Source organism: Furipterus horrens, unplaced genomic scaffold, assembly GCF_987537825.1.
Source record: "Furipterus horrens unplaced genomic scaffold, mFurHor1.1.pri manual_scaffold_1, whole genome shotgun sequence".
Lineage (NCBI taxonomy): Eukaryota > Metazoa > Chordata > Mammalia > Chiroptera > Furipteridae > Furipterus > Furipterus horrens.
In genome coordinates, this window is record NW_028327171.1 from 132,011,551 (window position 1) to 132,038,121 (window position 26,571).

A 26,571-nucleotide genomic window follows, 5' to 3' on the forward strand; every position below is an offset into this window, starting at 1 on the left:
TTCATTTAAATGAAGCACTTTCTAGCGCATCTTTGGCGTATCTGAATTGCCAGCATCACTACTCCTGTGCTTTGGGACCGTTATTAAGGAAAATAAGGATGACTTGAACATGAGCACTCAGATAGTAGGACAGTTGATCTGATAATCCAGACAGCTAAGTGACAATTGGTGCTGTGAATATACAATGTGGAGATGCTAGACAAAGGGATGTTTCACATCATGGGTAGAATGGAGCTGGATGGTATGAGATTTCATCACACTTCTCAGAATGGTGGTACGGTTTAATGCTATGAATTATTTACTTTTGGAATTTTTCATTTAATATTTTTGCACCACTCTTGACTCATGGGTAACTGAAACAGTGAAAAGCAAAACTGTAGTGTTACGGGGGGGAGAACTCTCTATAAAATGGTGTTGGGAGATCTGGACAAGTACATGCAAAAAAATGAAACTAGACCAACTCATACCATGCACCAGAATAAGCTCAAGATGGATAAAAGACTCAAATATAAGTTGCAACACCATAAAAGGCCTAGAAGAAAACATATGCCGCAAAATTTAAGATATCCCATGCAGTAATATTTTTGCCAATATATCTCCTAGGGCAAGGGATATAAAGGAAAGAATAAATAAGTAGGACTACATCAAATTAAAAAGCTTCTGCACAACTAAAGAAAATATCAGAAAAATGAAAAGGGAAACAACAGTATGAAAAAACATATTTGCAAATGATACCTTGGACAAGGGTTTGATATAAAAAAATATATAAAGACCTTGTACAATTCCAAACCAAGAAGACAAACAATCTAATTAAAGAATGGGCAAAGGACCTGAACAGACACTTCTCCAAGGAGGACATACAGAGGGCCCATAGGCATATGAAAGGATGCTTCACATCACTAGCCATCAGAGAGATGCAAAAAAAAAAGCACAATGAGATACCACCTCACACCAGTCAGAATGGCCATCATTAACAAATCAACAAAGAACTTGTGCTGGCGAGGATGTGGAGAAATGGGAACCCTGGTGCACTGCTGGTGGGAATGCAGACTGGTGCAGCCACTATGGAAAACAACATGGAACTTCCTCAAAAAACTAAAAATGGAACTGCCTTTTTACCCAACAATTTCGCTGCTGGGATTACACCTGAAGAATCCTGAAACACTAATTCAAGAAAGCCTATGTACCCTTATGTTCATAGCAGCGTTATTTATAATAGCCAAGTGCTGGTAACAGCCTAAGTGCCCATCAGTAAGTGAGTGGATCAAAAAACTGTGGTATATTTACATGACAGAATACTATGCAGCAGAAAGAAAGTAGGAATTCCTATCTTTTGTGACAGCACGGATGGGACTGGAGAGTATTATGCTAAGTGTAATAAACCAGGAGGTGAAAGACAAATACCATATGATCTCACCTATAAGTGGAACCTAATGAACAAAGCAAACAAACAAGCAAAACAGAACCAATGACATGGAAATAAAGAACAAACTGACAGTGACCAGAGGGAAGGGAGGAGGGGGACAACGGGGGAAAGAAGGGGAAGGGTTGAGTCAAGGAACAAGTATAAAGGACCCATGGATATGGACAACAGGGTGGGGATGGGTAGGGTGGAGGAGAGCAATGGGGGAAAAATTGGGACAACTGTAATTGAACAACAATAAAATTTAAAAATAAAAATAAAAACCCCCTACCATGTGTGTAATAAAGCCATGCATTGGAAAATCTGTGCAAAGTAACAGAAAACCATTAAGATAAACACCTAACTCAGAAAAGTAAGACCTGGTCAGGGTAAGTGGGTGATAACTCTACCTTTCTACAAAGATACATATTTTTCTTCAGATAGACATGAAAATTATAAACATGTATATATATGGGAAGATGTGTTTCAGATTTCAAATTCTTAATACTTGCCTTAGAAATGAACTTTTAACCACAGTTCAATAGTTGGGAATTTTAGAGAAAAAACAAGTACGAATAATGGTTATATTTTTATGGTTTGAGTTATATATATATTTTAAATACCTAGAATTCCTGGATTTTAATTGACCAAAGTATAATGTAATAAATACTACTAAAAGGAGTCTTTAATTAAAAAAAATTCTTAGAAACAATTCTATTTATTTTAGCAATACTTGACTAAAAGGCTTTCTAGTATCCTAGAAAAAAAACGTACCAGCTCTCCAAATAAGATATGTAAAGAAGTTAGTGAGATTGCACATAAAAAGATTATGTTTTTGTGGTACTAAACTTTATATTAATTTTTAATTTTGTATTTTGGAAAACACGTATAGACTTTAATTTTATTTCTACAATTCCTGATCAATTCTCTCAAAAATTAAAATTGAATTCCCCATTACTCTCATACCATACATATTGCCCAAAAATGGAGAGGAAAAAGCAGATAGTTTGAATGACTCTAAGCTTCTCTAATATATTATTTTTTATACAGTTTATATACGGCCTCCAAATTGCATTTGTTATGGTATAGAGAATACAACAAACATCCACGTACCCACCATTCACAATCTTAAATACTAACACTGTCATTTTAATTCTGATGAAGTTGCTATGACATTTTACTCTTCCCTAGACCTATTCTCCTCCTCTCTGAGGAAATCAATATTATCAATTTGATATGTACTCTTCCAATCTTTGTTTATATATTTTATTACATATATATGTATTCATAAGTACATAATATTATTTAAGTGCATGTATTTGTGTGTACACATGTACATGTGTGTATGCATTTAAAAATAACATTGTTTTCAAAATCTGGTCATATATTTTAAAATATATTTTCAAAATCTGGTCATACATATAAATCTAAATCATTCAAGTTAACTTCTACATAGCATCTTGTGACAATTTCTATAGCCGTTCTCCTACTGATGGGCATTTTGGTTGCTTCCAATTTTTTGCATTACTTAAGTGATTCAATAAACATACTTGTACATGTATCCTTATACACAAATGTGAGAATACATTTCTAGCAATGAAATCAGTTGAAGGGCATTTCCAACTTTACCATATATTGCCTAATTGCTCTCCCAAGTATTTACAACAATTTATGCTCCCACTAAGCCGTGTATGAGAGTTTAGTATGTGAAATGTTCCTGAAACTTTTATATGTCAAATGTTTTCATTTTTGCCAATCCAGTGTGTATAAAGTGGTACCTCATTTTATTTTAATTTATTTTACTAAACACACACACAGTTGTTCACTTTTGCAAAAAAAAAAATCTAGTAAAAGTTAAGCCAGAAACTATAAAAATGGCTTCTTATAGGACATAAATAGAAACAAAAAACTTCTCTGAATGTACTTTTAAATATCGTTTTGACTTTTGAACTACTTATTTTAAATATTAAAAAATGTAAATCCTACAATTAAATTCACACAGAAACCAATGAGTCTAAATGCCTATCAAATTGATAATGAGAGCCACATAGGATAAAAAAATTCAAGTAACATTTGGACAGAATACCATTACTATATACTTTTAGTAGAACATATTTAAAACTTCTAAGAGATCTTGAATTTTACTTATCTGTTGGTAGTGGTATTAGTATAGTAACTTTAAAAGTATATACAGCATGGAAGGATTGAGCAAATGAGTAAATTGGTTCATAATAACAGGAACCAGAGTTCTCACTGTTGGATAGGTAAAAATAAATATTTATATTTATATTAGATATATAGAGAAAGAAAAGAAGAACTTGGTGGTGCTGCATTTGAACTGAAGGTATTTGTATAAACTTATGACTTAATGCACACATATATACAGACATACATATACACACATTTACCTATCCATGCAAAACTGTGTTTGTATCTAAATAGCTCTGTACACTGAAAATACTCCAGAAGCAATGACACCTCAGAACAGTAAAAAAAGTCCTAATTTCTAAATAGCATTTGCCAGTAAAGGCAGTCAGGGTTCCTTAAAGAAATGTCCAGTTCCAGATCTGGGGCACAGAAAATAAATGGTGAATCTGGAATATATTGTTTGCCAGAAAGCAAAAGCAGTCAGAGAAGTATAGAAACATATTTTTTGGAAAAAAGAAGCTTTCATTAGTCAGATATATCTTTTTAGAAGTGAAAGATTACATAACACATTAAGTAACAGTAATAGAATCTCCATGTTTAGTGGATTTTTTAATGAGAAGTAAAGTACTCTTTGCAGAAAAATGCCAGCTAATAAATATAGAAACTCACATTCTATACTAATTGAATTGTGTTTTATTAATTGAATTGTAGAAATTCTTTATATATTTTAGACATTGTAATGCAAATATCTTTCTTTGGTCTCTAACTTATTTATGTTACATTTTTGGCAAATTTAATATATCTTCCCTACCCTCAGGGTCATAAAGATAGCCTCCTGTATCTTTTCCTGAAGTTGGATTCTATTTAGCTTATTTTTCTGAGGAGCTAACAGTGAGGCACTGATAGGTAACGGTTGGAAGATACAACCCACGGCTGCAGCTTCCTTCCATTAATGTTATTTCTTGGTTATAAAAGGTTTTTCAGCAAAAGTAATTAAAGATTGGTATTTAAAATAATATACAAAATTATAGTTTCAGCATATTAAAAAATAAAAAAGAATAAGTTATATAATCTTACATGAGTGAACAAAATTTCATTCCTGAGCTCTTCAGAACTTTCATTTGGAGTCCAAGCTTTAGCAAACTGTAGGAAATCCCATTTTTGTTTATCACCTTCCTCAGCCTGAAGTAGTTCCTTCCTACCATTCAATGTGCACCCAGTAACCTGAGCCTGTAGAATGGAAAAGTGTATGAATTTGATAACATTCACTTCACAGCTGATATTTTCTAAGCAATAACTTGATTTTGCATTTGAATCACAAACAATCCATTAATGCAAATCATATTGTTTCAACACATTACAGGCTGTTGTAATATAATTATTCATAATCACAATCAAATTACCAAGACAGTGAGTCCTATTCTCATGAGGGAGAGGTCTTAATTAGAGAAATTATCTTTGCTTTTCTCATAAAAATTTTCACTTATAATATTTACAAACTTTGAAATTGAATCTATGTATGATTGGCCATTTTGAATATATATTCAGAACTTGAAAACTATCCTCCAATCCTTAGTCAAATCCTTGCTGTAAACATCCCTCAAGGTTGGAAGAAAAGCTCAGGGCACAGAGCAAGCTATGTCCCTCCTACTTCTAGAATCAAGGTACAAGGTACCCTCTCTCCAATATTAGTTCTGAATTCAAGAATCCTTCTGAGAAAGGATTTTTTTTTACCTAGTGAAAAAGACTTGGTGCTTGAAAGCATTAAGTTTCCTTGCTAGCTAACCCTCTCCTCTGGCCTCTAAAATGGTAAAATAAGGGCTTAAAAGGCAATAGGAACACAAGTAAATTCATTCCTCTCTCTTACTACAGAGGGTAGCAGGTATGGTATTACCAATTGAAGCCTTTTCTGAACTTGGTCTCTATTAACATCGATATCTTAGTGTAAAGTATCCTTTGCCTGAAAACACTAAAACTCAGCCCCTTAACTCACGTAGGCTATGGATAATAATGAGTAAGTTGATAACCTGGTTTCAATTCAGGCTTTACCTTGCGATTCAACATTCCCCACATAAGGTTGTCTAGAGTCCCATTTGCAATGAGGTAGTGAATATTCACAGAACTGCACTGTCCAATTCGGTGAGCACGGTCTTCTGCTTGTTTTAAATGTCCAGGGTCCCAGTACAACTCAGCAAATACAACATGAGTTGCAGCAGTAAATGTCAAACCCTTAGCAAAATAAAGTGAAGAAACTGAAATGTAAATAAACTGAGAATATAACATAGAGCCATGTATAGCAGTCTTTCTGAACACATTAAATAGACAAGAGGATGCCAAAGGACTTAGAAACAAATCAGTCTTTAATAGTAAGCCAAATTAAGAAAATTTAATTCATGAAAGGCAGATGAAGACTGCTTACTGCAAGATAGCCAGGTGAACTACAAAACACACATTCAAAACGTATTTCAAAAGTCAGTTTGATCGATATTATACACAAAATCACTTTATCTTCTGGTGAAGACCGGATTCACATTACCACTGGAAAATCTAATAAAATACATTATAAATGAGAATATAATTCCTAACACATGGTATCCATAGCAACTAGGAAGAGAGCAATGACATATCCTCTATTCATTTAATTCATATTGTTGTTCTATAAAGCAAGAAAATCATGTCTCCAGTCATACTGTTCCCTTCCGAAGAAATTTCTTGTTATATTCCAAAGGCCCTGAAATTTACTAGCTTGTATCTCAATATATATAGTACACTTGACTTTTACATCAGTTTGAAAGTGTGTAACATTAAAACTATTAACTAGTCTTGTTTTATATGAAATGAGCAAATCTTCTCAAACTAACATTGAGTAAAAAATGCATGATTTAAAGTTGGCAGGCTGAGTGAAATATGAACCAAGTTTATGCTATTGCCACACATAGGTGGTTGACAGAGATATCTACCATCCTTTGAGAGCATCAACTAAGTCAAGCTGTTATTCACATACAATGAAACTTCTGAGTGAGTGATTTTTGTGATGCTGTGCTGTTTTTGGTATGTTATTTTAATTTAAGTGGTTTTATAGCACATAATACATTATACCAGCATTCATTAAATGGTGACACTCAAGCTGAGAAATCACTGAAGATCAATCACTTTGGAACAGAAGTTAGAAGGAATAGCCATAACCACCATGCTAAACTGTTCTGCTACTTACGAGAAAAAATGCCACAAAATATTAGAGAATGCTGAAAAATAAGAATTATTTAAAGAATGATACCTTTAAGCATGTAAAAAGCATCTTAAGACCATATAAGAATTAAGGGAAAATATGCCAGCATGATCAACATCACTCTAAGATACTAAACTTCAATGGAAGATTCACATGCCCCAACAACAAAGCTCTTTCTACTTTCCTTTATTTCTATGAAGAGACTAGTATTCAAGTATATGAGTTTGAATTATACAAGGTCTTTAGGAATATAGCTTTGAATAAAATGTGAGCACACTGTGAAATTTTAATTTCAAAGTCTTTGTATCAGGCCACTCCTAAACCTTGGCTCCTTCTACAACTCTTCTCTCATATTATGAGTACCCAATTTCTAACTTTAAGCTCTTTTTGATAATATGTTCTATGTCTGGAATATTCTAACAGATGTAAAACTCAGATTATTGGAAGTTTAATCCATCATGAAGGGAATGTTGAGACAACCCTCCTTTTGGTTAGAATTCCTATTGAGTTCTAGAACCAAGCAAAACTGTATGTATGTGTTTGTAAATCCTCATGGGATTTCTCTGTATATAAAATTTTATATACATATATCAGTTTGCTGGGTAAAAGCAGGTCTTTGGCTCTGGTTCACATGTGAATTCACAGAAGATGCCAGATATGGCATATACCAGGTTGGATGCACAGTGATATGTTCAATTACTTTTTCCTATGTTAAATATCCTGGATTAGACATTTACATCAAAATATTTCAGAATATTAGCAGAAAAACAGTCCAGAAGGATTCCCTCTTCCACAGTGTGGCAGAGACTGTTACTGCCTTCACTAATATCTATTCTTTTCTTATTCCTTTGCAATGTAACACCTGATTTTTAGCATAACTACCTGGAATAAAGGATACTTTTCCCAGCTTGCCTTGAAGTTAGTTGTGGCTACGGGACTCACTGCAGGCCAGTGAGATGTAGCATGCCTTTCTCCAGCCAGCTGCCTATATTGCAGATGTGCCGGAGGAGCTCTAGCAGCCCTCTCAGAAAAGAGATGCCTGCTAAGTGTGGAGGAGCAGAAAGCCAGAAAGAGTCTAAGTCCTAAGGGCTTTGTGGAACTACCAAGCTAGACTTGGACTATCTCATGAGAGAATAAAACTCTATGTATTTAAGTCTATCTTAATTTGGGTTTTCATTTACTTGCCAAATGTAATTCTAAGGGACAAACCAGAGGCACTCTATAAAATAGAGTTCTCAGACGGAGAAGTTCTTATTCCTCAGGTCACCTTGCCTCATAGACTTTGGTGAAGATAACCAAATAAGGTAAGTGCTATAAGAAAGGGATAGAAAAATTATATGCAAATTCAAAGGAAGGAAAAACAGTCATGAAAAAGTATTACAATCAAATGAACTATATTCTTCTAGGAAATGCTTTCCTTAAAAATGTAGGAAGATTTCAGTCAGAGATGTTGAGGTCTCCTAATTATACTTTCTAGCATTCTCCAAAATAGAATGAATATTGATTACACCAAATATCAGATATAAAATTATAATTATCACTACTGGCCTTTGTATTACCTCAAAGGCATTTTATTATCAAGTTGAGACCTGAAATTTCTTACCTGACCAGCAGCTTGAATGCTTAGTATAGCCACACGAGTTTCAGGATCCTTCTGAAACTGATTAACCAGATGTATTCTTTCTGAAGATGGAACACTTCCATCTATCCTGACATAACGAGTCTAGTATTAACAAAGGAAATGGCAAAATTAGGACAAGCCCCTATGTACCCATCTTATTTTATATATTTTACAGCTTATTTTTATGTTCATATAATAAAACAGAAACTGGTTAAGAAGACAAGATTGGTAAATGCTATACAAGTAGAATCTTAACTAAATTTCTTAATAACTTTTGATAACAATTTTATAGTTTTTAATCTTTTAAGCTACTTGAGGGTAGGATCTACATCTAATTCATCTTCATACAATCATTGTGAAGCTCAATGTCTTGTATATAATAGGAGTTCCATTAATCATGACTGAATAAAGCTAATGTTTTCTTGGTAAAATCCTATGTAAATCAATATGCCATATTAATGCTGGATCAGAATAACTTTCAAGTTATAGAATCACTAGCTCCAAAGTAAAAGATCAGACATGGAAGAAAGGAAAACAAGGATTCTGTCCATGTATTAGAAATTCATGAAGGGTGGTATGCCTATTTCTGAAATATCCCAATATTAATTGGGAAAATATCTTTTTTAATGTATAATTTGAGTTCTCTTTTTTCACATTATTAAACTTAAAAGAAAAATGCGTATGGTTATCTCCATTGAGGCAGGGACCAAAACAACCACCCACATTTTGAAAGAATAGGGAAACAATTAAGTGCTAAACTAAACAGTGTTGTCTTTTAAGAATAATTTGAGTTGAGTAAAGGGAGCAATCAGTGTGTGTTAAGAGTAGCTGAAAAGAACTTATTACTCAATTTTGTAAAACAAATATAAGCCCTGAATTTCATATATTCTCATTTATATATGTACTTTTATGAAAAACACAGTCCACTAGGAAGACAGAAATAGTCACTTATATAAGAAGACAGCCAAGTTAACCATTAAATCCAATGTCCCTTATTAACCTTCTCTGTCTTCACAAAACAAGATATAAATTGACCAGTGATTCATTTAATATCCATTAAGGGAGACTATTAAATCTTCTGAGGGTCTTTCTAAAGAAAACACATTGTCAGACTCTAGAATGTTTGAGAGAAATTCACCTACAACATTATGACTATCTAACATTTTTAATTCTTAGTGATGTTAAATGGGATTCTAAATACATCAGTAAAGCAGAAGTGAAAAAAGAGATAGACTGTTATTCTTGGAATAGATTTTAATAGATCTAAGATATACTAGAATCAGAATAAGAAAATATTATGAATCTACTATTATTGCCCAATCACTTAAAAATTATTTCTAAGATTAACTCTTCCTCTGAAGGTGTTTTACAGACACTATAAGATAATCAGTGAGAAAGCACATTTCAATGTATAGCGCTATTACATTATCATATATCTTTCAATAAAGGAAACACTAGTATTATTTTTTTGGTAATGTCAATGAACTTATTAACTAGTGATTGAAAAATCTATACTGAACAAAGTAATAAAAAATATGACTTTATTACTCCATAAAAAAAAAATAAAAAAAGAAAACGACACAGGCAAGAGGTTCTGCTGTTTCGTGTATATTAAGCTCACACAATATGTCAGGAAATTTCTTCTGGAAGATGCTATCACTGACAGAACTGCTGGGAAACAAGGTGGACCTAAGAAAATGAAGGAAGGTCAGCAGGCTTGTTGGAGTTTACCTGAGGGATTATCTGGGCGGTATGTTATAAATTCACTTACACTAAATCTTAATAATCCTACTCTAAAGAGTACTGCCAAGTTTAAAAGGTAGGACTATAGCTGAGCACAAAAATCAATGTCACCCACATTCCAAGGGTGCTTTTCAGGTAAGCAAAACATTTAACTTTTAACTGCCTATACAAATCTCAGATTGTATATCTGTTAATAAGAACCAAATTCACATCATTCCTATCAAGGCAGTAAATTTTAATCAATTCAGATCATTTGATTACTGAAAAATTATAAGACTGGTATAAAAGGCAAACTTTAATAGGATACCACCAACACAGTAGTAATATTGAATTTTCAAGAACAATATATAATAATTTATATACCACCATCTAAAGCAGGCAAAAACTCAATTATAAGACAATTGATGTTTGGTATATTAAAAATGTGCATCTTAAAAGTACCTTATGGGGACATGGTAACATACCTTGTTTTCTATTACCGCTTCTGTGCAAGCTTGGAGCATGATTAAATGGTGAGCAAAAACCAGAAATTTAAGTGAATCATTTTGAAGCATCATCTTAATATAATCCTTTACAGCACCTGCCTAAATATTAAAAGTTAAAACTTATTAAAATCATAAAAATGTTTATTAAAAATCATTTTAGCCCTGGCTGGTGTGGCTCAGTGGATTGAGTGCCAGCCTGCAAACCAAACAGTCGCAGGTTCGATTCCCAGTCAGGGCACATGCCTGGGTTGCGGGCCAGGTCCCCAGTTAAGGGCTCACGAGAGGCAACCACACATTGATGTTTCTCTCCCTTCCCCTCTCTCTAAAAATAAATAAATAAAATGTTAAAAAATAATAGCTCATAAAAAAATAATTTTACTTTATTTTAATAAATCAAGGAAAACTCAAACATCAATACATTTTTATGAACTTTTAATTGCTTTGCTTTCTAAGTAGCCTAAGGAAGTAGAAGCTCACATATAATAATAAGTGGGAGAAATGGGACAAAAGAGGAAAACAACTGAGAAAACAAGAACAATACAAGAATTAGAAAGAAAGATAAAAGACAAGAAAAGAGTGTCTACGGAAAGTTGGTACTCAAGTAGACTATGACCAAGAAGAGTTTTGTTTAGAAGGTAATTTTCAAAAAAAGCTCATAGATAAGACTAAGTGAAATAGAGATAAGGAGAAATTGAAAGGTAAAAAATGAGATGAATAGCATTTTTGCTTTATAAAAAGGGAAGGCTAAAGAAGGATAAGAAAGCTGGAACTAAAGGTTAATTATTAAGAAAAGTTGTTTTATTTATTTTTTTAAGCTAAAAAATTTAAGTAGACTTACAAACAGGGAATTTCAAGGAGAAATGAAAAATGAAGATGTTTAGTTTGTCTCCAGGATGGAGAAGGTTACAGAAGAGGCTGGAGTGATGAATTAAGAGTAGAGAGGGGAGGTCTGAGAGAATGAGGTGATACAAAGAAACTGAAGGGGAGAAAAGGAAAAGTCAAAAGAGTGCAGATTGAATAGGCCAAGTTACCTATTAAGAGTACGAAATCACTATGAGATGAATCAAGTAAGGCTAATTTAAAGTGGGTAGCATAAATTAAATCTAAAACATGAATATAGGCAGAAGATGGCGGAGGAGTGAGGGGAGGCTGCGCTCTCAGGCTCCTGAGACCCTTCTGTAGTATGGACTAATTGCAGACAGAACATCTCAGTGAGCAGCTGGACACTGGCAGGAGTCGAGCCTTGGCATTGCTGGATTAGAGAAAAACCATCTGGGAACAACGTGTTTAGTGAGGATAGTGGAAGAAAAAGGGATGAAACGGGATTCCTGACTGGGATGGCTGCCCGAGCTGCGGTTGGAAGGACACAAAGGCTTTTTGGCTTCCCCAGGCTTCCCCAGAGGGAAGTCAGGAGGAAAGTGGATCTCTGCCCGCTGGCAGAGACGAGACTCCACCAGGTGGCATAGGCGCTGGAAGACGGGAGACAGCGTGCTGCTGAGCAAGTGAAATTGTAATTTTTCCTTTATATTTTTCTCTTGTGAACTGTGGAGAGGGGGGCAAAGTTTGGGGGTGGTAGGACATTCTTGAGGAGCGCAGGCACAGAAGTGCACTCGCCCACTCCCCAACCCTCCCCAACGGTCACGGCGGTGCGCATAGGGAAGTGCCCTCATTCACTGGCTCAGGTGCGCGGGACCTCGTGTCCAGGTGCTCCTCGGACACACCCCAACAGACATAAGATCAGTGCCCCAATGGGCGCAGGGACGGCCCACTGGACACGCAGAAGACTGTGCATAGTCGTCCCTGGTCAGCTCCGGTGGGCGCCAGGATGAAGCACAAAGCACTTGCTCAGGCTCTGTTTGCGCCCGCCCAGGCAGGTGCAGGAAAGGTGGGCGGCTGTGGCGCGGGAACAGCTAGCAGCAGCTACTCACAGACACTCACTTCTACTGAGGACAAGTGTCCTCGACCCCGCCCTAAGAGGCCAGAGACTAACTCCTGGAGCACTGTGTGGCAGGCCTAAGGCTAGCTCCCTGGCTGCCTTGGGCTTGCACTAGTGTAGGAGCGCAAAAGCACCTCCCCGGCTTTCCCAGAGCGTGGTCCAGCAGGCCTGAGGCTATCTCCCCGGCCGCCTTGGGCGCGTACCAGCACGTGAGTGCAAAAGCACATCCCCGGCTTTCCCGAGCTCAGTGCAGCAGGCCTGAGGCAAGCTCTCCGGCCGCCTTAAGTGCTCACAGGCATGCATGCAAGGGCACCTTGGCTAGCTCCAACAGGCACCAAAGGAATGTGCAGTGAGGGGGCCCACTGCTGCAAGGAACAGAAACCTCTGACCTGCCTCGCTAGACCAGCTGTGGACACAGAAAAACAAGACAACACACAAAGGCTGAACTGACATCTCCACAAAAGAATTCAAGACAAAGTGGATAGAGTGACTCTCAATCAACTAGCCAGAAGGAAGATCCTAACAAAGAGCATCTGAAATACAACCAGACAGCATAAACAAATGACATAGAGGGTACCCCAAGAACATCAGGCTCAGGAAATCAAAGAGACTGCATCACTGTAATCCCCAGATCTCCCATAAAGAATCTCATATCACAAAGGTGGGAAGGCAAAGTAGACAAATCCAAATAACAAAAACAAACGAGAAGACTCCAACATGGTAAGATGCAGAAACAACCTCTCAATGAAAAGAAAAGAGGAATCCTCAGAAAGAGAGGTAGATGGAATAGACATAGCCCAAATATCAGACATGGAATTCAAAACATTGGTGGTGAAGAAGCTCAATATACTAGACAACCTTAAAAACAACTATGATAGCCTCCAAGGAAGTTACCAACAGCTCCAAGAAAATTACAGGGAACTTGCAGAGAACTACATCAACATAAAAAAAAGACACAGAAACTATCAACAAGAACCAGGAAGAAATGAAGAATGCAATCTCTGAACTGAAAAACACAGTAGAATCAGTCAAAAGCAGACTAGACGAAGCAGAGGATCGGATTAGTGAGTTAGAAGATAACGTAGAAAAAAATTCTCAGACGATACAGCAAAATGAAAAAAGATTGAAAAAGTATGAAGAAGAGGTAAGGGAATTACAGGATAACATAAGAAAGAACAATATAAGAGTCATTGGAATCAAAGAGGGATCAGAAGAACAAGGAATAGAAAAACTGATAGGAGAAATAGTGACACAAAATTTTCCCAACCTGATGAGAAAAAAAGTTATGCATGTCCAGGAAGCACAGAGAGTACCAATAAAGAGGAACCCAAAAAAACCCACTCCAAGGCACATCATAGTTAAAATGGCAACATTCCAAGACAAAGAAAGAATCCTAAAAGAAGCAAGAGAAAAACAGCAAATAACTTACAAGGGAGCTCCAATAAGGCTATTGACCGATTTCTCAACAGAAACACTACAAGCCAGAAGGGAATGGTCAAAAATATTTCAAGCAATGACAGAGGCCTACAACCAAGAATACTCTACCCAGCAAGGCTCTCATTCAAAATAGAAGGTGAAATATGGAGTTTCTCAGACAAAGGAAGACTAAAAGAATACATCTCCACAAAACCAGCATTGAAAGAGATGCTAAAGGGAATACTCTTAAGAAAAAGGAAGAGAAAAAAACAAAAAAAGAGTAGAGGAACAGAGGAACAAAGGGAAATGAATAAATATATGTCAATAATAACCTTAAATGTAAATGGATTAAATGCTCCAATTAAAAGACATAGGGTAACAGAATGGATAAGAAAACAGGACCCACATATTTGCTGTCTATAACAAACACACCTCAGAACAAAAGATTTACATAGACTGAAAGTAAAGGGATATAAAAAAATATTCCAAGCAAATGGACCTGAAAAAAAAAAAGCTGGGGTAGCAGTCCTCATATCAGACAAAATGGATTTCAAAGTAAGGGCAATAAAGAGAGACAAAGAAGGACATTTCATAATACTTAAAGGAACAATCCATCGAGAAGATATAACACTGATGAACATATATGCACCCAACGTAGGAGCACCCAAATACATAAAGCAAATACTAGAAGACCACAAGAAGGATATTAACAACAACACACTCATAGTAGGGGACTTCAACAGTCCATTATCAACAATAGACACATTATCGAAGCAAAGAAACACCAAGAATATAGAGGCATTGAACAACACACTAAACCACATGGACTTAACTGATATATATAGAACTTTGCACCCCAAAGAAGCAAAATATACATTCTTTTCAAAGGCACATGGGACATTTTCAAAGATAGACCACATAATAGGACAGAAAACAAGCCTCAACAAATTCAAGAACATTGAAATCATATCAAGTATCTTTTCAGACCACAATGCCTTGAAACTAAAAATCAACCTCAGGGAAAAAAATCAAAGACACCAAAACTCATGGAGAATGAATAACACGCTATTAAATTATAAATGGGTTAACAATGATATCAAAGAGGAAATTAAGAAATTTCTAGAAACTAATGACAATGAACACACAACAGCCCCAAACCTATGGAACACAGCAAAAGCAGTGCTAAGAGGGAAGTTCATAGCAGTACAGGCATATCTGAAAAGGATAGAAGATCTCAAATAAAAAATCTAATTCTAAAGCTACAAGAACTAGAACAACAACAACAAACAAAGCCTAGGGCAAGAAGAAGGAAGGGAATCATCAAGATCAGAGCAGAATTAAATGACATAGAGACTAAACAAACAATCCAAAAAATCAACAAAACTAGGAGCTGGTTCTTTGAAAAAATAAACAAAATCGACAAGCCTCTAGCCAGGATCATCAAGAAAAAAAGAGAGACGACCCAAATAAACAAAATCAGAAGTGAAAGAGGAGAAATCACGACTGATACCACAGAAATACTAAGGATTGTAAGAAATTACTACAACTATATGGCAAGAAATTTGACAACCTAGAAGAAATGGACAAATTTCTAGAAACATATAACCTTCCAAAACTGAATCAAGAAGTAGAAAGTCTCAACAGACCAATAACAAAGAAGGATATTGAAACAGTAATCAAAAATCTCCCTGCACACAAAAGCCTTGGACCAGATGGCTTCACAGGCGAATTTTACAAAACGTTTAGGGAAGAACTACCTCCTACCCTCCTCAAACTATTCCAGAAAATCCAAGAAGAGGGAAAAATCCCAAACTTTTTCTATGAAGCCAGTATTACCCTAATCCCAAAACCAGGTGAAGACAAAACAAAGAAAGAAAAACTACGGGCCATATCACTGATGAACATAGATGCTAAAATCCTCAATAAAATATTGTCAAACAGGATCCAGCAATACATCAAAAAGATCATACACCATGATCAAGTGGGATTTATCCCAGTGATGCAAGGATGGTTTAACATTCGCAAATCAATAAATATAATACATCATCTAAACAAAATGAAAGACAAAATCACATGATCATATCAATAGATGCAGAAAAAGCATTTGATAAAGTACAACACCCATTTATGATGAAAACACTCAGCAAAATGGGAATACAGGGAGTATACCTTAACATAATTAAGGCTATATATGAGAAGCCCGAAGCCAACATCATACTCAATGGACAAAAACTGAAAGCATTCCCCCTGAAATCAGGAACTAGACAAGGCTGTCCGCTCTCTCCTCTTCTATTCAATATAGTGTTGGAAGTCCTAGCCACAGCAATCAGACAAGACAAAGAAATAAAAGTCATCCAAATTGGGAAAGAAGAAATAAAACTATCATTATTTGCAGATGACATGATAGTATACCTAGAAGACCCTATAAACTCCACTAAAAGACTACTCGATATAATAAGTGAATTTGGCAAAATAGCAGGGTACAAAATAAATATACAGAAATCTAAGGCATTTCTGTACACCAACAATAAAATATCGGAGACAGAGACAAAAAAGAAAATACCATTTACTATAGCAACAAGAAAAATAAAGTACCTAGGAATAAACTTAACCAAAGAGATAAAAGACCTGTACACTGAAAATTATGCAACATTGAAGAAAGAAATTAAGGAAGATACAAATAAATGGAAGCAAATACCATGTTCTTGGATGGGAAGAATCAACATCATCAAAATGGCCATACTACCCAAAGCAATTTACATATTCAATGCAAGCCCTATTAAAATACCAATGACATATTTCACTGACCTAGAACAAATACTCCAAAAATTCATATGGAACCAAAAAAGACCCCGAATAGCAAAAGCAATCTTAAAACAGAAGAACACAGCAGGAGGAATCACGATACCAGACATCAAACAATACTACAAAGCCACTGTCATCAAACTGGCATAAGAACAGACATATAGATCAGTGGAACAGAATAGAGAGCCCAGAAATAAACCCAGGCCTCTATGGTCAACTAATATTTGATAAAGAGGGAAGGAACATAAAATGGAGTGAGAAGACCCTCTTTAACAAATGGTGCTGGGAGAACTGGACAGGGATGTGCAAAAAAATGAAACTAGACCACCAACTTACACCACACACAAGAATAAACTCAAGATGGATTAAAGACTTAAATGTAAGCCGTGAAACCATAAAAGTCCTAGAGGAAAACATAGGCAGAAAAATTTCAGATATCCCACGTAACAATATCTTCACGGATACATCTCCTAAGGCAACAGAAATAAAGGAAAAAGTAAATAAATGGGACTACATCAAACTAAAGAGTTTCTGCTCAGCAAAAGAAAACATCAGCAAGATGAAAAGGAAACCAACCATATGGGAAAACATATTTGCCAATGATATCACAGACAGGGGACTGATCTCCAAAATATATAAAGAGCTTATACCACTCAACATCAAGAAAACAAACAACCCAATTAAAAAATGGGCAAAGGACCTGAACAAACACTTCTCCAAAGAGGACATACAGAAAGTCAATAGACACATGAAAAAATGCTCAACATCATTGGCCATCAGAGACATGCAAATAAAAACCACAATGAGATACCACTTTACACCTGTCAGAATGGCCATCATCAACAAATCAACAAACAACAAATGCTGGCGAGGATGTGGAGAAATGGGAACCCTACTGCTCTGTTGGTGGGAATGCAGACTAGTGCAGCCACTATGGAAAACAGTATGGAATTACCTCAAAAAACTAAAAATGGAACTGCCTTTTGTACCAGCGATTCCACTGCTAGGATTATACCTGAAAAATCCCAAAATCCTAATTCAAAAGAACTTATGCACCCCTATGTTCATAGCAGCCCTGTTTACAATAGCTAAGTACTGGAAACAGCCTAAATGCCCATCTGTAGATGAGTGGATCAAAAAACTGTGGTACATTTAAACAATGGAATACTATGTAGCAGAAAGAAAGAAGGAACTCCTGCCATTTGCGAAAACATGGATGGAACTAGAGAGAATTATGCTTAGTGAAATAAGCCAGGCAGTGAAAGAAAAATGCCATATGATATCACCTAATACAGGAAACTAAAGAACAACACAAACGAAAGAACTAAATAGAACAAAGAGCAGAATAGCAGTCGATAGGAGGGAGGGGGGAGGGTGAGAAGGGGAATAAGTAAGGGAAGGATTTAGTCAAAGAACGTGTATAAATGACTGATGGGCATGGACAACGGGGAGGGATATGATTGCGGGAGAAGGGATGGGCTGGGTGGGGGGGAGCAACGGGGGAAAATGGGACAACTGTAATTGAAAAACCAAAAAAGAAAAGAAAAAAAGAAATAAAAACTCTAAAATAGAAAGAAAAAAAAACATGAATATACCCTCTTAACTGTTAAAAACTAGTTACTTTGAAATTTTGGGAGAATATAGTAGGCTGAACACATTTAACCTCTACTCTCTCATAGTGTTATATTTAAATTATAGCAAAGAATAGAGGGAGAAAGAGAAGTGTAGAGGGGTCCACAGCAATTAACACTTCAGAAGCTAAAAATGTAAACAGATGTCTGGTAATTGATTAGCCAACCTAACAGCTCCTAAGCTGTCAGTATGAAAAACTGAGAAGCACTTGGTTTACAATGCAGTTATCTTAAAAAATTCAAGAAATGGCACCTCTTTTAGGAGGATGGAGATGTGGCTAAAAGAGGAAGACTGCTTGAAAGAATGTTTAAGAAGTTGATTATGTCAACACTCATTCATTTCCTGTCTCTACCCATTCTCATAATGGATGACTTCACAAGCCATCCTGGCAGAAAACTAGAGATTTATTTTCTAGAGAGGGTAAAACAGAGTGTATCTGGATGGGGGAATCCCACACTGGTGGTAAGCTATCCTATGAGTTTCATAGGAATTAAAAGAAAGTTACATAAGATCAGCTCTTCTCCCTCAATCTTCCTACCCGGCACAGGCCCATAACAGACAAACAGCCTCATACTCTCTAGGCAGGAGAAAAGGATCATATAAATTAACTTTTTTTCTGAGGAATCTAACCACCAAAAGAGAAAAGACTAAAGATACTGATACTGGGGGTTCCTCAGCAAGACATCCCAGTCAGATCACCCTTTATTCAAGGCCATCATTTACAAGCATCTCCACAAACAGTTTCAAGTCAGCATTTAAGGTCTTACTTATAAATATAAGCAAACAAACAAAGGTCACCAAGGCATTTGTAGAAAACAACCTACATGAATACATCAACTATACAGAGAGAAGAAGACTACAAGGGATTATATTTATAAACCAACTACAAAAAAGGATGTACCCTTGGTAAAAATAAGATAACAGAAATAAAATAAATCACTGGTTATTAAGTTGAGGAAATCATCCAGAAAGTAGATAGAAAATCATGAAAAATATATAAAATATAAGAAAATTAGGATTTCTGGCCAAGATGGAGGCCTAGAGAGACACGCTGCATCTCCCTCCATGACTAAGAAGGAATACAACTACTCAAAACTACAGACAACCAGAAGTTCAAGAAAATCAAGCTGCATGGAAGTCCAACAAAGAAAGATATAAAAAAGAAACACTCATCTAGACAGATAGGAGGGGCAGAGAGGATATGGTATGGTGGCAGCAGATGCAGGTTGGAAGAAAGCATAGTCACATGTTTTAAAAAGTAGGAAGGGACACCTGGGGAGCAGTCCCAGCATCAGACCAGACCATATAACTCATGGTTCCAGCGCAAGGGAAAATAAATCCTCATTGCTTCTGACTATAAAAACCAGTGAGGGTTGGGGCAAAGGAAGAAAATGATGGTCTCTCAGCAGAGTCTGCTTCTTTAAAGGGCCTCCAAGGTCCTAGAACATCTGCAGACCCACCCACTCTGGGAACGAAGGCCAGGGAAACAGCTAGAGAGATACCAGTCCCATATGGAAGTGGGAGAAGGGCCTGGAAAAAGGGCGAGAGTTGAGCAAGATGCATTGTTCCCTCTCAGACCCCTTCCCCACATACAGTGTCACAACGTGGTGAAACTAGTTAACTCTGTAATTGATGAACACCTAAGGCTCTGCCCCTTAAAACGTAACAGGAGCGACAGCTCTACCTAAGACACAGAGGCAAACTAACACAGAAGCCTGTCAAGATGAGGAGAAAGAGAAGTATGGCCCAAAAGAGGGAATGGATCAAAGTTCCAGTGAGAGAACTAAGTGACAGCAAACACATAAGGGAAGAAGTGAAGGCTATGCTAAATGAAACGAAGGAAAATCCACACAAAACCAATGGTGAAGGGAAGGAAACCAGGGTTCAAATCAATGATTTGGAATATAAGGAAGAAAAAAACAGTCAACCAGTGCTGAATGAGGAGACAAGATTGAAAACAATGAGGAGAGGCATAGAAACCTCTGGGACAACTTTAACCATGTCAACATCCAAACAAGAGGGGTGCCAGAAAGAGAAGAGGAAGAGCAAGAAATTGAAAGCTTATGTGAAATAGACATACAAGTCCAGGAGGCAAAGAGAATCCCAAATAAGCTAGACCCAAAAAGGACCACACCAAGACACATCATAATTAAAATGTCAAAGGTTCAAGATAAAGAGAAAATCTTAAAAGCAGCAAGAGAAAAGCAGAGAGTTACCTACAAAGGGGTGTCTATAAGACTCATAGCTGATTTCTCAAAAGAAACTTTGCAAGTAAGAAGGGACTGGCAAGAAGTAGTCAAGGTGATGAAAAGCAAGGACCTACAACCAAGATTACTCTATCCAGCAAAGCTATCATTTAGAATGGAAGGACATATACAGTGCTTCCCAGACAAGGTAAAGCTAAAAGTGTTCATCATCACCAAGTCATTATTATATGAAATGTTAAAGGACTTATTTAAGAAAAAGGAGATCAAAACTATGAATAAAATGACAATGAACTCACACCTATCAACAACTGAATCTAAAAAATAAAAACAAAATCCAACTAAGCAAACCAGAATAGGAACAGAATCATCAGTATGGGGATCATTTGGAGGGTTATCAGCTGGGAGGGGAAAGGGAAGGAAATGGGGAAATGAAGCAGGGATTAAGAAGCATAATTGGTTGGTACAAAATAGACAGGGGGATGTTAAGAATAATATAGGAAAGGGTAAAGCCAAAGCACTTATATGCATGATCCATGGACATGAACTAAGGTGGGTGGGATTGCTGGAGGGAAGGGGGGTACTGGGCAGAGGGGAGTAAAGGGGAAAAAAACTGGGACTACTGTAACCACATAACCAGTAAAATACACTTAAAAAAAATAAAAAGAAAGAAAGAAAGAAAGAAAATTAGAAGACCAGGCCATGAGAGCAATATATTAATTTAAAAGTTCTAGAAAATAATATGGAGTAAACAGAAGAAAGAAAATAATGAAATACATAAAGAATGCTTTACAGAAATTAAGGAAATAAGTTTCCAAAATGGAATACAGAAAAGGCCTATTGAAGATTCCTCATAGTGATTGAAAATGGACACAGTGCAAGGTCCATCTTGAAATTTTTGAACACTGGGGACAAAGAAACAATTCTGTGAGCTTACAGAAAGGAGAGAAAAATATTTCAGAAAAAAAATTTGAATTGTATTGCATACCTCAATATCAATATTAAAAATTCTTAGAGAAAATGACTTTCAGCTTAGAATTTATATCTAGCCAAATTGAAAATCAGATATAAAAATAAAAACACTGACAAATATACAGGGAATCAAATAATACCTCCTGTGCACTTTCTTAGGAGACTACTGAAGAATGTGATCAAGCAAAACAAGGAAGTAAACAAATAAAAACAATAATATCAAATAAAGAGGTAATTCAGTACAATAAATAAATAAAATCCCCAAGATGAGAGTTCCGCAGCAGACTGGATGAGCAACAGTGCTGATTGGAGCTGATCAAAGGCTGCAGGTAAAATTTCTTTACATAGATAAATGTTAACATTTAAAGATACTTAGAGTAAATTAAACCACTAGGGAAAAGTTTGAAGACAAATTATTGAGAGTTGCAGAAGAAAGAAAACATACCCATAATGTATTGCATGGTTCACCTGTAAATATTAGAAACATGGTTCTACTAATATACATGATGTATACTAAGACAAAATTGGTACAAATTACTATAAAATTAGTGAAAGTATAATTATATCCATCTAACCATCCATCCATCCATTTATCTATTTATCTCCCTACCTGCCTATCACTTTGTTGAGAGAATGGGAATACAGGGAAGGTCTGGGTGTGAGGGTGGGGCAGTGATAGAGCTAAAATTTTATCTTTCACATCAGAAAGCCAATTGGTGACAGCTAAAATTATGAAGCAAGCAGTAATACAAACCAAGAAGCAAGATAAATGTGTAGCCGAGGGATTTGAGGTGAATGCTAAAAAAATCAGCTGCAAGAATAGAAAGTGGTTGCCTTTGGGGAGTTAAGTTTAAAGGACTGTTGTTTTTTGAAATGGCTATTTCTCCTCATGAAACTATCACCATATGTGGCTTCAGTAATAATAATAAAAAATTTTAAACAGGGGCATTTCAAAATTGAAGAATACCTATTGAAAATTTGTGCATATGACTATAAAATCACGAGGCTACTTTTGCAGGCTACATTTTGTATGTCTAAATTTTTACACAATAGAAATTCATTATACAGTGAGACTTGAGGCTGTTAAGAACTTTTGCCTTGGATTTCAGTGCCTCAGAAAGTGGAAATGAAGACCTCTCAAAATAAGGAGCTATAAATTCTGGATATGTTGCCATGGTAACTGAACCACTTTAAATTTCATGTTTGCCTAAAGAGCTATATTTACTGTGATAAGGCTTTTAAAAAATACATGTCAAGTTGGACTATTTTTAAGGTACATTCATTTACCCTCTACTGCAGACTGTATAATCACTGTACCCAATCTCAGATACATTCTGTGCCTTTTCATAAGAAAGTCATTTCTACCAGAATCCTCCACCGATATCACCCCCTTCTTATTACAACCAGAAACTGCTGATGCCAAAGATCAGGTCCCCTGCTCCTGACTCCTTTTAATCACTGGTTCAGAATAGTTTATGGTTACTACTAATATTATAAAGTTCAATGACATAATGGGCTAAACAGTCTCTTGGGACTAAACTGGTAACTTAATCATCATTGTGATATATGAGAAAATGCATTTGGAGAATCAAAGTAACTATGTGACAAACAAACTTCAGAATATTTTAGGGCCTTAGGTTGGGATTGCATAGGTTTGCATTCTAAAACATACAATACATGCATTTTAACTATTCTGATTTTATTTTATTTAAAACTGTGAGTGCATTGCCATACTTTAAGTTATCTGAGCAGAAACTTGTTTTAGTGCATGTTATATGGAATGGCAGGTCCTATTAATGATCAGGTTATGCTGGTTCAGGTTTTACGGAAGTTGCAGAAAAACATGTATTCACAATTCTATTTTATTTCATTGAAATTGGCCTAGAAGTAATGTCTTTGTTAGTCAAAGATCTAATTTAAATTACTAACAAAGACTACCCACTACATCTCATTTAAATAAACACAGAAATGAAAAGAATATGTTGTAAAATATGTTTCTTAAATTGTTTTCAATGAATAGGTGCACATTATACTTTTGAAGTAAAATAAAGAAAAACCTACACTGCATTAAAGACCTATTGAAAGTGACTTGATTTTAAATTATCAGCTTTTAATCAAATGATAAGAGGGAGAAAAAAAAAAAAAAAAGACATAAGACCTGAGCTATGACAAAGATTCCTTGACCAAACTGTAGTTAGGCTTCTCTGAGCTCTCTTCTAGACTAGGCCTTAACCTTGGACTTCAGAGACTGTCCTGTACCTGCCATGCCTGTTTAGTACATACTTAGCAAGAGTCTTGCTAAGTGAGTTATTGAGAATGCCCCCACTTTTTATAACTGATCAACCCTTGATATCTAATCAAGTTCTTAATCACCCACCTTTGATGTCTTAGTCCTTGGCCTTCCTTTAGTAGGAATCCTATTAGATCAGTTTAACAAGAATCCCCTATGTTTGATATCTCCACTTAGTAATTTTCCATCCACCAACCCCATTATCCTGCAGCTGGCTATTATAAATCCCCAACTGCCCTTGCTGTATTCAGAGGTGAGCGAACTCGCTCCTCAGTTGCAATGGAGTTGATTCCTATTGCAATGATCTTGAACTAAGTCTTTCTCACCATTTTAACAGATGTCAGAATAATTTTTTCTTTAGTGGGTATAAATTCTAGCTAAGGGAATGCGAGCCCCAAAGAGGCTTCTCTAAGTTCTGAAGTTCTCAGGCCCAGGCCAAACAGCTTTTTGTTTAGATATTTGGTGGTCACATACTTTTAAGAAAAGCTCTTGAAGCCCTTCTCAATCAGTAAGAGGTGAACTGTGACAGGTCTAAGCAAGCCAAACACTTTCATGCCCCCTGCAAGTGATTCTGACTAATAAGGAATGTGGAAAGTCTGCAGCATGCTTTAAAAAATACCCATCACTGACAACGGGACTATTAGGAAAGCTTTTCCTTGCTTTAGACATTCTGGTGTGCATGTGATAATGGAATTGCAGCAGTCATCTTGGGGTTACTATGGAAGCTCTGAGGACAACTGGTGAACTAGGTCAGCCAAGGCAGAAAGACAGAAGAACCTGGGTTCGTAAAAAAACAAAAAACAAAACAAAAAACTTTATTGAGATATAATTCACAAAGTATAAAATTCACCCATTTACGATTCAATTTGGCTTTTAGCACATTCACCGAATTGTGCATCCATCATCACAATCAATTTTAGAAATTTTCATTACCTTAAAAATAAATCTTTCACCTCTTAGCCATCGCTTCCCCACCCCAGGTCCCTGCATCACCCCTAGCTCTAAGCAAACACTAATCTATTTTGTCCCTATGGTATGAACTATTTTATGTAGCCTTTTATGATTGGTTTCTTTATTAGTAGAGTGTTTGTCATCCATATTGTAGAGCGTATCAGTATTTAATTTCTTTTTTGCTGCCAAGTAACATTCCATTGTATAGACATATCACATTTTATTTGTCTATTAATCAGTTGATATCCTCTTTGCCCTTCTTGTTTTTATTCACTTATTTAATTCACTTTACACTGTTTCTTATTAATTTATTTGTGACACTTAATTTGCCTTTTATCCTTTAAATTTATCTAAAATAAGGAAAGGAAAGTACCAAAGTCAAAGAGAATATGCATTGCTCATCCCCTGACCCACCCCACCCCACCCCGCAGGCCATCACAAAAGAAAGGCTAGGAATTTGTTTTCCGTTGCCCCTTCCTTTTTGTTCATTGTTCTTAATTTAGAAACCATTTCATCAACCCCCCCAAAAATGTTCAAATCTGGTAGAAAAGAGCATTCAGGAAAAGACTGGTAGTTCCATACCATAATGTCAATGTTTTGGAAATTTCACAGAGCCTTATGCCAAAATTTTCCCATAGAAAACAATAGTTTCATTTCCAAAGGTGGTTTGGGTGAATTACTGTAAATGTTATTTTCTTACCTTTAGGCATGTTTATGACTACATATGCCAAGTAGAAACCTAACACTCCTAGTACATCTAATTTTTTGACATTAACCAAGTTCCACAAGCAACCTGTTCTACATTGAGAAGCAGAAGATCTACAACACAGTGTGAAGACAGCAACTCCAATTGAATACCTTAACCAACACAATTTTACAAAAGAACCTGGGATCCTAAACCTTCCCATAAAACTTTTTGGAACAAGCCTTAATAAAGCAATCATTCTATCTAATCATTCTTCCTGATATAGAATAAATGAGAGAGAACATTCTCATAATGACATACTCCACTGGGTTTCCTCAAATTTAGAGAAATTGAGGAGGTAAAGCCAATAGTATTATGGACTTCTAAAAAACTGTTTTCATGGAAGTTGATTTCATGGAAGTTTGGTCATAAAAGTCAATCAAAAGAGCTATAAATATATAAATAATAATTTTAAAAAACAGCTAATCTAAGTCTTTTAAAAGTGAATTCAACTTTATAACAGTCTTGATTTCTTTCCAAACTTCATCCACTGATTATGTCAATAAGGCAATCAGCTCTGTACTACTAAAGTATAGGTCTTAATAAACCTTATTTGAGTGTTAAACATTATAAAACAAAGAATACAGAGACTTAAAAAGTCTGTATCTTCTCCATGCCTATGTTAAATCCACGGTCACTAACAACTATTAAATTTATTCAGCTCTCCTATGGAAAGGATAGCTGGGTGCATGTACTCTTGAGCCAAACTATCTGGGTTCAAAGCTTACCTCTATCATTTACAATCTTAGAGTCCATGAGCAAGACACTTCAACTTTGTTTTAGGTTGCTGAGCTATAGAGGAGGATAAAAAGTGCCTATACTCCACAGAGTGATGGTGAGAATTAAGTGAGTTAGTGCATAAAATAAGCTTGGAATAGTGCCTCTTGGCTCTCAAACTTCCTACTGCCCAGAGAAAATAGATTTTATCACCTGAGAATTTCATTACCTTTCCTTACTTTTACTCATCATAACTTCCTTTCCCGTTGTAACAA

At 35.9% G+C, this 26,571-nt stretch overlaps 1 protein-coding gene across 3 annotated transcripts in view; it reads right to left on the reverse strand.

The window, feature by feature from the left end:
* ZRANB3 (zinc finger RANBP2-type containing 3) overlaps nucleotides 1–26,571 on the reverse strand; it is a 282,266-nt gene that overhangs the window by 59,348 nt on the left and 196,347 nt on the right. For all 3 annotated transcript variants that reach the window (XM_090267121.1, XM_090267113.1, XM_090267104.1), the window contains 4 exons: nucleotides 10,608–10,727; nucleotides 8,383–8,502; nucleotides 5,600–5,779; nucleotides 4,628–4,780 (listed from right to left, as the gene is read on the reverse strand). In XM_090267121.1, the coding sequence (XP_090123247.1) occupies nucleotides 4,628–4,780; nucleotides 5,600–5,779; nucleotides 8,383–8,502; nucleotides 10,608–10,727 (573 nt within the window). The remainder of the gene's footprint in view (nucleotides 1–4,627; nucleotides 4,781–5,599; nucleotides 5,780–8,382; nucleotides 8,503–10,607; nucleotides 10,728–26,571) is intronic.